Raw genomic sequence first — 13,108 nt, forward strand, 5'->3', positions numbered from 1 at the left:
TCACCAATGGGTACATATTGGCATTTAAAAAGGTTTTTGGCCCCAAAAACACCAAGCTGCCACTCACTTTCTGGAAATGACACAAAAAATACAATATGATAGTGCAACACACTGCTACAGCAATGTGTGGGACCACCAATGAAAAAATATGCTGGAAATGCTGTCCAATTATATCTGTAATATTCAACTGCACAAACATATGGGTGATGTAGTAGAATTTTAGCGTTACAGTATTCAATATTGTGCTTACCACTGGCACAATTGCTGTTGCAAACAGTTTTGCTGCAAGGCGTGACTAGTGGCTTAAAGAGTTGTTACCTTTGCTTATTAAAATTATATTAAAATGTATACATCAGTTAATAATCTCTGCATATCATTCTTTTTCTGCTATAATACACCAATTGCCATGATCATAACAGGAGCTGAGGATGTGAAGTTCTTGTACATTCTCTTCAATTAGCTGAGCCAATTCTCCTTCCCTGAAGACATGATAATATCTCATGAATTCTGTAGCATCTGCAATTTCCTCCTGCTTATCATCCAAAGCCACAGATCTGGCACTGTCAACCACAGAGTCTGTTGACTCTGTTGTGGATGTCCTTTTAAAAGTCCTATCCACACTTCCCTCGGACTTCTGTGCTTCTTCAATTTTCTGAAAAATCTGGCTGTCTTCCATGGAGTTAGCCTGATAAGGATTTAGGCCCCCATGTCCGTAGGTTTCACTTTGATCTCTTCCTTGTTTTTCTTTTAATGTACTTCTGGCCTCTAACCACAGCTCTTCTCTGTGCTTTGGATTTTCAGCAAATACTTCATCATCTTCAAAACTGTCTCCCTTAATTAACGGTGGACAGTCCGCATCCAAACTGCAGTGCCGAGAAGATATCCTCAACTTCCCCACTGCTGGCGTGGAAACTGTGTTGTTTTTCCATGTGTGCATTAGCTCTGGTGAATTCCTCATTGACTTAAGGTGGTCAATGTGTGTCTGCATTGCAGCATCGTCGAGTGATTTGGAGAAGAACCACGAACGAAGCGATTTGCCCAGATTCTTGTAAAAGCGGTACTCTTGATCTTCAGATATCCTGGAGCAGCAGTTTTCTAACAAGGAGCAATTCTCGGCTCTGTATGAATGTATTGTGCGTTGATCCTGCCTGAGTGACAACATTGTACTGGCCTCGCTTGGAGCTGTTTTCATTAGGTCTTTATCTTGTGCTTTGTCTGTGCTCCCAACTATGGATTTGTTGTTTCTTTGACCAGACTCTGATGATGGTCGAGAACATAAGGATCGGTTCCAAGGGACAAAGATGTCCTGTTTCTCAAAGCGACGGTATTTTTGTTCCATCGCCCATACGTAAATCATCATTTGTCCACCACGGTGCAAAGTCCTTGTCATTTCTCTTATTGCTTGGATACGTCTGCCTTTTGTCGAAAAATGGTGAATCACTACAATAAGAAATGATAGGGTTCATTTATAATGATTATCACTATAGGAAAACACTTTCAGCACTATGGGAAAGGAGCAGGGGAATGGGACTAATTGGATAGTTTTTCAAAGAGCCATCAGAGACACGATGGGCTGAATTTTATGGGCCCCCTCAGGATGGGAACGGAGGCAGCGGGGCCCATAAAATTTCATTGGAAGACAGGGTGGAGTACCTGTTGTTGTGGGACGACCTTAAGAGCGGACCACCTTAAGGAACTGTCAGTGAAGATCACCGGAGGAAGTGATGTCATGTTACACATGACCAGGTAGTCATGGGTGGAGCCCGACAGACCAAGCCAGGTTTTGATGTAGCTTGTGCAGTAACTGTTTGCATATATATGTTTCAGTTACATTATAATAAAATCCATAATTACTTTGGAAAAAAAATACCAAGCATTGCCACCATGTAATATTTGGTGGCCTTCAGGAAAAATATATCCCACTGCTGCCACCATATATTATTACTTGTTCCTTTGGTGTGTGGTCTATTGTAAGACTCACAGGACTACAAGTAATATCCAAAGTAAGTATGGGGTTTATTATACTGGCAGAAATAATCAGAACACATGCCATTGTACAGAATGCAGGCTTGTAATAATCTGTCCTATCTTCTAGCATGTGATCTCTTCTCTTACCTCCAATAGAGATGACAGCATTAAAACACTGATCCTTGTAGGGAAGAACTAGGTTGTCACACACCATGACTTCATGTCCATGCCTTTTGGCAATCTCCACCAAGGGGCTGCAGTAATCACTGCCCAGTTTATAGGCCTGACTGTTTACACTAAGATATTTTCCAATTCCACAACCTGCAGTAGAGAAAGACCGCAGTTAATGCCAGCTCATTGCTTCTTACAACGACACTTAGAAGAATTAATTCTAAATATGATATAAAGGGGGAATTCCACAATCCAGTGCACCCAGCAGGGAGCGTGGTGGCAGGGATTGTATTTTGGAAAATTTTAAACAAGCAACCCATTATTTTCTGTCTGTGCATTTGACCACAAATGAGCTGCCCTTACATGATATTGAAAGGTCACCTCATTAGAATATTGAATGTTACTGCTAGTGCATTGCTCATAAAATGTTGCAAGAGTGGTGAGTTTGGGGAACAGCTCACAAACAGCTGCCGGTGCTTCAACGAAAAGTGGACAATGGCAGTGACTCAGAGGGGACTGATGCTGAGCAATAGTGTGGGACTATGGAGTAAGGGAATCTCCAGTAGAGAATGACAGGCAGGTAGACCACAAGAATAGTGGTGATGGTCATGAAGGATTCTATAGTCAGAGGTATGGACAGTTGTTGCAGTCATGACCAGGAGTTCCGCATAGTGCGCTGCCTCCCTAGTGTCAGAGAGAAGAGCATACAGAATCAGTGAGAATTGTGAGAATGTGAAAAAGAGCAACCAAATGTCATGGTCCATGTTGGAACTGCAATTGCATGTAAAGAAGTATATTTCAGGTCTTCCCGAGGAAGGTTAACAAGTTAGCAACCAGATTTACAAAAAACAAGACCTCAAGGGTTGCAAATTCCAGATTGTTTCTATGTGTCCCACACTGGACAAAATGAAGACAGGATGTTTATGAAGGGCAATGCATGGCTGCAGGACTGATGCAGGAGGGAAGGGTTCACACATTTGCGACAAATTTAAATAGTTACTGTGTGAAATCCATTTTAGGCTGAGACCACTGTGTCAGCCAATGAGTTGGAGACAGAGCGGGACTTAGGGCAGAACTCATAGCGAACAAAGTCTATTTACTCACCAAACAGGGTCTGTTTCAACAACTCACAACAGCAAATAGTATACACAGTCTATTTAAAAAAAAGTTTCTGTGAACTACAGCAGAGCTCATGATCGAAACTGCAACAATGTCTCTGATAATAGCAGGGTGAGTTCTCAAGGAAAATGCAGTGAGTGGAGGATTATTACAGAATATAAATTGATTATTTCTTCACCAAAATGCAGTTACTGGAGGATAGTTACATACAAATTATGTGCATAAAATCTATCACAGTCAATTACAGCAGTGCAGTCTCCAAGTGTGATTGAGAGGGGGTATTGACCAATCATCTCCATTCTGGCTGAGAATAATGGTGTCACTATTTGCAGCCCATTTTAGGGGCTCATAAAATCATTTAATTTGAAAGTAAATGCTGGAGGACAATGTATTTCCATAGTAATACTAATAAAAGCATATTGCGACCTTGGAAAACAAAAATAGTTTTCAAAAGCGGAAAATACTTAAATGAAAAACAGCTTTGCTAAGTTCCTACAAGGTCTATGATATGTTTTCTTTCTGAATGATGTTCATTTACTGGACTCATTCTTGAGTTCTGCAAACATCTACTTCTGTCAATTGTTGTAGAGTGGGATCATTTTCAAAGGGAATCCCCTTTGGTAAGTCAATTCCATAGTATGAGCAGGCCTTTTTGGTGTTTTTGGAGATCTGTTTCTTTTGTTCAAGACTTGCCTGAATGGATTCCCCAGTGACTTATAACAATAACAATTGTAGTTGTGTAATTGTAATTGATTATGACAAATATAGGAATCATAGAGATTATCCAACCTATATGACATCCATGAAACTCATAGAAGGCCTTATAGTTATTAATTTTGCTAACAATTTCTGGTTCTTGAACAGAAGACATGATATAAACAATAACTTGCATTGATATGCTCCAAGATGCTTCACAAGAGCAATATATATAAAGCAAGAGAATTAAACAGTGCTTCGCAAAATTCCGACTTACTAATACATTGGTGAACATTAAGATTATTGTAATCTCTTACCAACATCAGCAATGAGGCTGCCTGGTTCTTGGTCCAGAAGGAACTGTCGGACACTAGGCCAGGCCTTGCTAGGGAGCTCGATGAAGTATGGGGCTGTTTGCTCATATACATTATGAACATGTGCTTCTTCCAACTGAATGGCTTCTAATTCCATCCTGTGGCAAAAAGACGGGAGTTCTGAATAATACTATATATAAGTGCACTTCCTGTTACTCTTTCAATCAGATTCCACTCTTCTAACTATATGAGTAGTGCCTCCTGTACCTTGATGGTAATCAGTGCTCAATTGTCTCCATTTGTAATCCAATTACTTCAAAGGCATATTCGCTCAAGAATGTTTATTCAAATTAAATACCTGAAGCTTTATCTCAACAATTCGTCATAATTTGCTGCACTTTAAAATACTTCTCATACTGCTGCATGTTTAGAGTAAAACAAAGATCCAAATTGGTAGAACATTTTTTTATATTCCAAAAGTTAATTAAGAGCTAGTAATTAATAGTCCCCAGTTTATCTTTATATACCAAGGACATCAACATACAAGTTTGGGCTGGCATTGGGATTGTCAATTTTTCCCAGATTTTGTGGAGAGGATGGTAATAGACGTAAAGTCTGGTTGAGTGGCCATAGCAGCAGTGTAAACAGAGCAGCAGTTCTGTCCTGCCAGAACTCTGCCTGGTTCGTCCTATTGCAGTGTTTCCACCACTAACCATTCCAGTCTAAATTATCCCAATATTGCAAAATCTAGGTTAAAAAGTATGTTATTTGCAGCAATGTGATAACAGGCCTTATCTCAGGAGACAGTCTGAATAATTCTCCAAGTCATAAGTGGGCTATGATCAGCATCAGTTTAGAGATGTTTATCACACCCCTGCTTCACATAGCTAACTCTAATTATAACAGCCATAGTAAGTCCTCAGGGCGGCCAACATCCCCAGCATATACACCCTACTGAGCCAGTGGCGCTTGAGATGGCTTGGCCATGTGAGTCGTATGGAAGATCCCCAAGGACGCATTGTACAGCGAGCTCGTCACTGGTATCAGACCCACTGGTCGTCCATGTCTCCGCTTTAAAGACGTCTGCAAACACGACATGAAGTCCTGTGGCATTGATCACAAGTCGTGGGAGTCAGTTGCCAGTGATCGCCAGGGCTGGCGGACAGCCTTAAAGGCAGGGCTAAAGTGTGGCGAGTCGAAGAGACTTAGCAGTTGGCAGGAAAAAAGACAGAAGTGCAAGGAGAGAACCAACTGTGTAACAGCCCCGAAATCCAATTTTATCTGCAGCGCCTGTGGAAGAGTCTGTCACTCTAGAATTGGCCTTTATAGCCACTCCAGGCGCTGCTCCACAAACCACTGATCACCTCTAGGTACTTACCCATTGTCTCTCAAGACAAGGAGGCCAAAGAGAGAAGAGAATATGAGTGTGTTTTCAGCGAAGTAAATATTGAACCAAGACAGGTGAGGTCTCATCTTCATGTTTCTTCTGTAGAACCGAACCTCTGAAAATGTAGCTCCCGTTTAGTATTGCACTGGAGTCTCAGGTTAGGCTACTGGTATGGGCCCCAAACACACAACCTTGTGAACCAGTGATGAAAGTGCTACTAACAAAGTCAAGCTATGAAAGAGAAAAGTTGCCCAGTTGCAGATTATATTCCAGGGCCCTTGCTGGAATGATGTGCATGAGTAGGTTGAGGAAAAAAAATCGGACCCAGCTGTATTGGCTTTTATAGCTCAACAGGCTGCTAATATTCCTGTCTGAATTCCCACATGAAAAATGGCCACTTGGGAAAAACACCAGAGGACTCCAGTACTTATGGGTTAGTACGGGCCAGTGCCTTCAGGAAAGAAGGGAAGAAAAGAGGGAAAAATAAATGCTTTTGTGCTAACATCCTAGCGGAAATTAGATTTTTATTTCCACTGCTATTTCTGCACAAAACTGTTGCATTTAATGGTTGAAGTAGCTGTAGCCTGAATTTTCATAGAAAATAAAGATATGGGTCCTAAATTTCTGAAGGGGTGATCCTTAATTCTGCTGTAATTTTGGCAGGGGATTATGGACCTCCTGGAGAAACAGTCTAAACAATTATTTACACTATACTTTGGGGGCTTATGCTGATCTGCTGCTGAAGTTACAGCAAGAGATTGGGAAGAATACCCATGGAAATTCAATGCCACATTTAGTAAAAGTGGGTAACCAAAATTTTTGTCTCCATTCAAAGATGAAAGTCGTATGGATAATGCAGCTAAACAGAAAATATTGTCCTCATGAGGGTCAAAGGCAGCATTCACAGAACAGTCGCCTCCAACTTAACACCAACTGATGTGAAACGGAGGTAACCCGTGGAGATCACATTAATTTTAACACTGTAAGATCTGAAGGACCCATGAAGCAAACTACCAACAGCACAGACTTTTCAGGTCAAAGTTTTTTAAAAAGAGGTACACCCAAACCAACAAACTTGTGAACATTTACCGATCCTCACCAACACTAAGGATCCCAGCTCACCCATTCTTGCTGCAAGACCTCTTGAGTGCTCTTAACCCTCCCCTGACAAGAATTTCCGAACCCATGTCTCCCCTTATCTTTCAGATGAGACATTAAACTGAGGCCCCATCTGCTCTCTCAGGTGAACCTAAAAAAATCCCATGGCACTATTTCGAAGAAGAGCAGAGTTCTCGAGGTGTCCTGGCTGATAGTTAAGCCTCCAACAACATTACTGAGGCAGATTATCCGGTTATTGCTGTTTGTAGTTCCTTGCTGTGTCCAAAATAGGCTGCCACATTGCCTACATTATAACAGTGACTACACTTCAAAAGTTATTAATTGGCTGTGAAGTGCTTTGCGGCACCCTGGGATCATGAAAGGTGCTATATCAATGCAAGTCTTTCGATTTTTCTCTTCCATCATCCAGTCTCACTAAGCACTCTCAAGTCCCCTATCTCCAGGAGTCCTTTGCCCATGAGTATTCCATGACCCAGCTCCCATAACTGCATCCTAGGTAATAGGCCTTTACGCCACTTCCTACAACTCATCAACTCCACGTACCACTTCTTCCAAGCCCAAATAACTGTGTTCAGAGCCCACACCTGAAACAGGTGTTACGCTCCTTTATATTCTAATCAGAGGCTTACTTGATGCCTCCTCCAATATTGGGTTGCCTGAAAACTGAAGCCTACGTGCAGCCTGACAAGTGGTCCTTAAAGGGACTCCTGTGAGCTGCAACTAACAAGGTTAAGTGTTTAAAACATACTTACTTGAATGTGGAGTCGGAAGGATCACAATCTGGAAACTCTCTTTTCACCTAAGCATATTATAGTGTCATAGAATCATACAGCACGCAGGAAACCATTCAGCCATCTAGCCTATGTCGACTCTTTGAAAGAACTATTTATTAGTCCCACTCCCCTACTCATTCCTCAAAGCCATGCAAATTTATCTAATTCTCTTCTAAAAGTTACCATTGAATCTGCTTTCCCCACCCTCTCCTGCAGTGCTTTCCAGATCATAACAACTTACTGCATAAAATAATTTTTCCTCAACTCTGCTATTGATTTCCTGCTAATGTTTCTGAACCTATGTCTAAGTAGGAGCAATCTTCAGGAGTGCCAACCACAGATAATAACTCTTCGAATGTTCTACTCACATTGCACTACAGTTTACATATATTGCGAAAATCAAAGAATAAAATATCACCCACACCATGGAAAATAAAAACAATTATGTAGAAGCAAATCTTGTTTTAAATCTGAGATATTCCAAGGCTGCCAATTACTCCGTAGTCACTGAGAACTGTGGTTGTGTCCATTGTAATTTTCTGTAATGTATTGATAATACATCATTAAATTCTTGGAAAAAATGATTTGACCTAAATACAGTACAATGTCATAATTCTAAAAGCTTAGTTAATTTTATTTACAGCAACATCTTGATTTTAAAATTTTCACTCCTGTTTTCGAATCCCTCCATGGCCTCACCCCTCCCTAGCTTTGTAATCTCCTCCAGCCCCACAACCCTCCAGGATATCCGCGCTTCTCTAATTCTGATCTCTTGAGCATCCCCGATTTTAACCGCTCCATCATTGGTGACCGTGTCTTCAGGTATGCAGGAGCACACCCAGGAGCTGAAACTTGTATAGACTTTTGGATGTATAATTTAATATCTTAAAAATGGGTTTAAAAATTGCCTCTATTAACGTGCGTAGCGTTAAGTCCATTATGCGATGTGTTTCAACCTTACGTTACCAATGTCAAGGCTGACTTGCTGTTTCTGTAGGGGTGTGCAATACCGCACCTTAGCATTTACAATCAATGGTCAAGGTGGCAGTCCCATGGGCCACCAATCTGGTCAGGGGGAAATGATTGCCGTTCCTCTGGCCTGGGTATTCTGCTATGGGGAGGCAACTTCACCATCTTCGAAGTGAAGGAGGTGGTGGACGATCGCCTCCTCGTGGCAGACATAATGTACAAAAATGCTCTGCTCCGGTTAATCAACGTGTATGCCCTGGTCCAATACAGCGAACAGCTGACCGTCCTTCAGCAGTTCCCAATGCTGCTGGCGACGTCCAGGCTGGTCATTCTCGGTGGTGACTTCAACTGCATCATTGATGCAGCTGGACGATTTGGCAGTGATGACAGCAAACTGGACGCTACGTCCAGATTCCTAATGAAAATTCCTAGTTTAGACAGGCATCAAGATCGGCGCTGGCTTGGAGGGCCGAATGGCCTGTTCCTGTGCTGTACTGTTCTTTGTTGTTCTTTGAAAACAGTAAAAGATGCCAAACTGCATGATGTCTTCAGCAACCCTGCAGATGGAGCGCAGCGTAGATACACCTGGTCAAGACTGAACAGGTCTGCCTGTTCCAGGATTGACTTCCTGTTAATGTCCCATGCATTCACGGTCAGATCTACCAATGTCAAGCCGGTGTTCTTCTGTGCCAACTGCCTCCTACTGGCCCACTGTCACTTACAGGATGACCAGCAGGTTGGCGGGGGGACATGGAAGCTGAACGTAAAACCGCTGACCCCAGAGAACATTGAGGAACTGAAAAGGGATTACAAAGGTTGGAGAACCGTGAAACCCCTCTTTGCGTCTCCAGTGCACTGGTGGGAAGTGATCAAGGCAAACATCAAGAGGTTCTTCATCCTCAAAGGTGTTCAGAGGGCAGGAGTGAGATAGAGGTAAATGTCCTGACTCCAGAAAAGAATGCAGAATCTGCTCTGGCTGCAGCCAATGGGGGTTGATGTCATGGAGGATCTCCAAGAGGTGAAGAGCCAGAGGCCTCGCTCTTTGCCATGGAGGCCTCCAAGATCATCTTCCGATCCAGAGTCCGCTCCATTGAGCAGGATAGGACGTGGTCGCGTTTCTTCTTCCAAAAGGTACACAGAGAGAGCTCTGTGATCAGCAGTCTGAAGGAAGAGTACAGATCAGCAACATTATTGCAATCTGACATACTAAGGATCAGTAAATCCTTTTGTGCTGGGCTATAGGACATGAAGCCCATAGACAGCACAGCTTCCCTTCCTGTCATCTATAATTGAGGTCTTAGATGACAGTATGTGGGAGAGTCTGGGCAAACTGCTAACTCTGGACGAGCTGACAAAGGCCGTCAGATCCTTCTAGACGAGTAAAACTCCCGGAAGCGACGGCTTACCAGTTGAGTTGTATTCAGCTCTGTGGGACTGGATCGGCCCTGACCTGCTGGAAGTGTACAAGAGTATGCTTCTGGCCAGCAGCATGTCAGAATCCATGAGGAAAGCCATCGTCACTCTCATCTACAAGCCGAAGGGGGAGAGGGCAGAAATCAGAAATTGGCGGCCCATCTCATTGCTTAATGTGGACTACAAGATTGTGTCCAAAGTCATCACCAGTCGGGTCAAGTCTGCTCTGGAGTTGGTGATTCATCCCAATCAGACGTGTACTGTACCCGGCAGGAAGATCTCTGATAGCTTCGCGCTACTCAGGGATACGATCGCCTATGTACAGGACAGGAGGGTGAACATCTGCCTCATTAACTTGGACCAGGAGAAGGCTTTTGACAGGATATCGCACACCTACATGATGGAGATGCTTTCCAAAATGGGTTTGGGGAGGGAATCTGCAATTGGATCAAACTGCTCTACACAAACATCATTGGCACAGTCTCAATCAATGGGTGGGAATCAGAAAGTATCCCGATCCAATCTGGAGTCAGACAAGGCTGCCCTCTCTCCCCTGTCTTGTTTGTTTGCTGTATTGAACCCTTTGCTGAGTCCATTAGGATGGATGCGGGCATAAGAGTTGCCTGGGTGCTAAACTCTGGAATTCCCCTCCTACACCTCTCCAGCTCTCCACCTTGCTTTCCTCCTTTAAGACACTTCTTAAACCTACCTCCTTTTTGGTCATCTGAACTAATAACTCCTCTGTGGCTCAGTGTCATATTTTGTTTTATAATGCTCCTGTGAAGCACCTTGGAATGTATTATTACATTAAGGACACTGTATAAGTTGTTGTTGTCATTGTTGTCGACTTCTGGCTGACAATACAACCAAGCAAATGTTCAAGAAATCAAGTAATATAATGGAATATAATGTGAAAAAATGTGAAGTTATCCATTTTGGTAGGACAAACAGAAATGCAGAGTATTTCTTAAATGTGAAAGATTGGGAAGTGTTGCTGTCCAAAGGGACCTGGGTGTTCTTGTTCATAAGTCACCGAAAGCTAACATACAGGTGCAGCAAGCAATTAGGGGCTGGATTCTTTCGAGGCCTCGATGTCAGGGTCTGTGGCAGGTGGGGCCTGAAGGTGGCCCCGGATGAGGCCCGCCATGGACCTTGATGCCGGCAGGGCCCGGCCCGATATTACCGGCGGTGGCGATCCTCATGGCAGCCCCCACCACCGCTTGGCAACAGGACCATAATTTGAATATTTAAATCAATCAAAATAACTAGTTTAAATAAACTTACCTCGCCTCCCAATGTCCCGCTGCGATTTTCGACCCGGCGGCCGGCACTCCTGTGCCTTCGGATCCCTGTCCGGGGAAACGAAGTGCAAGGCTGGTGGGGAATGGGGGAGGAGGCAGATCTTTCAGTGCGGGAGCTGGATCAAATTAACCTCATGGGTGTAGAGGATGGTGGGAAGGATTGTGGTTTAAAGTTTGTGCAGTTGTGGGTCAAATGGGAAAGGTAAGTGTTTTTTTGGCAGAAAGACAAATAATTAATTTGATTGCTATGGGCGGGTGGGAGAGGGGCAAAAAAGATGTGGTTATTTAATTAAATTAAATGTTTCGTTAAATATTTAAATATGCCGCTAGGACTGACAGCCCTTTAAAAATAGTGTCAGCGCCTTCGCACAGGCAGCTGACACCATTACCGGGGATGGACAGCCCGCCCCCTCCAAACAATCGGGGGTGGGGTGGCGGGGGGCAACCTTCCCCAGCTATTTAAATGAGCTGCCGCGTTTGTAATCATGGCAGCTCTTTGGCGTGCAGGCCACCATTTTTTTCGCCCGCCGCTGCTTTCTGCAGCAGGCTTATAAAATTCAGCCATAGGAAGAAAATGATATTGTTACACCAATGTGTTTTGTTGAATAATAATTTTCTTTAATTCACTGACTGGAGATCTGAATTTATGTTTTTTTAAAAGACAAGCTGTCAGCAAAGTCATCCTTTCAGGTTAAGATGATCACCTGATTTGCAACACTGCATCTGACACTGCAATGCTTATGAGCAAAGAGACAAAATGTCTGCTAATTTCCCAGGAAGAATGAAGACCCAGGAAGTTTAAAGGAACTACCTGTTCTCTCAGCAAGCAGAGAAATAATGCGAACTGCTATGTTTGAAAGACTGAGTGACTTTCATGTGACAAGCCGCTTCCGATCTGTGGTTATAAGCTGGTATTTTTCTCTGCAGCAGAGGAGAAGCAACTGGACTCTGACATAAGCAGACCCTAAGGGGGGGGTTCCTCCGTCACTCTCTCCATTCCAGCATGAAAGCTTTCAAATCCTGCTTGCTGACTGGCCACCTTTGCATACTCCAGCTACAATCAAAAGCCCTGTTGGAAGAAATCATCCGCATCGCTATCTCCAACAGACTCACCGAACCAGTCATCTACCTCTTCAAACTAAAAGCCTCAGGACCACTGAAGTCAGCTAGAAGCCAGCCAAATCATGAAAATCCACAGACTGTATACCTTTTTTATGGACCCTAACTCAACCAATCTACCTTTCCCCACTTTGTAACCTATTTGGATGTGTGTAAACCTCTAGTGTGTGTGTGTGTGCGTGAAAGCTGCCACGTTGTTTATTATTTTATTAGCTCAGTTTAAGTACAACAAAGTTAACCTCTTTCTTTGTTAACTCAAGAAAACCTGTCCGATTGGTTCTTGTTATGATCATAGCAAGTAAGTGTTTTTTTTTATTCGTTTCATGGGATGTGGGCGTTGCTGGCCAGGCCAGCATTTATTGATCATCCCTAATCGCCCTTGAGAAGATAGTGGTGAGTTGCGTTCTTGAACCGCTGCAGTCCTTGTGGGGTAGATACACCCACAGTCCTATTGGGAAGGGAGTTCCAGGATTTTGACCCAGCAACAGTGAAGGAACAGTGATATAGTTCCAAGTCAGGATAGTGTGTGGCTTGGAAGGGAACTTGCAGGTGGTGGTGTTCCCACACAACTGCTTCCCTTGTCCTCCTAGTTGGTAGAGGTCGTGGTTTTGGAAGGTGCTGCCTGAGTAGCCTTAGTGCGTTGCTGCAGTGCATCTTGTAGATGGTACACATTGCTGCCACTGTGCATCGGTGGTGGAGGGAGTGAATGTTTGTGGACGGTTCCCTGGAGTTCAGAAGAGTGAGGGGGGCTCTCATAGA

The 13,108-nt window shown here is 43.4% G+C and overlaps 1 protein-coding gene across 1 annotated transcript; it reads right to left on the bottom strand.

Moving 5' to 3' along the window:
• Positions 1-373: 373 nt before the first annotated feature.
• On the bottom strand, positions 374-4,425 carry LOC137383723 (probable tRNA methyltransferase 9B). The gene is made up of 3 exons (XM_068056920.1): positions 4,272-4,425; positions 2,116-2,289; positions 374-1,440 (listed from the first exon to the last, which is right to left on the bottom strand). The coding sequence occupies exons 1-3, from the start codon at positions 4,423-4,425 to the stop codon at positions 374-376; spliced, it is 1,395 nt and encodes a 464-aa protein (XP_067913021.1).
• Positions 4,426-13,108: the final 8,683 nt, after the last annotated feature.

The sequence above is a fragment of the Heterodontus francisci genome, chromosome 1, assembly GCF_036365525.1.
Source record: "Heterodontus francisci isolate sHetFra1 chromosome 1, sHetFra1.hap1, whole genome shotgun sequence".
Lineage (NCBI taxonomy): Eukaryota > Metazoa > Chordata > Chondrichthyes > Heterodontiformes > Heterodontidae > Heterodontus > Heterodontus francisci.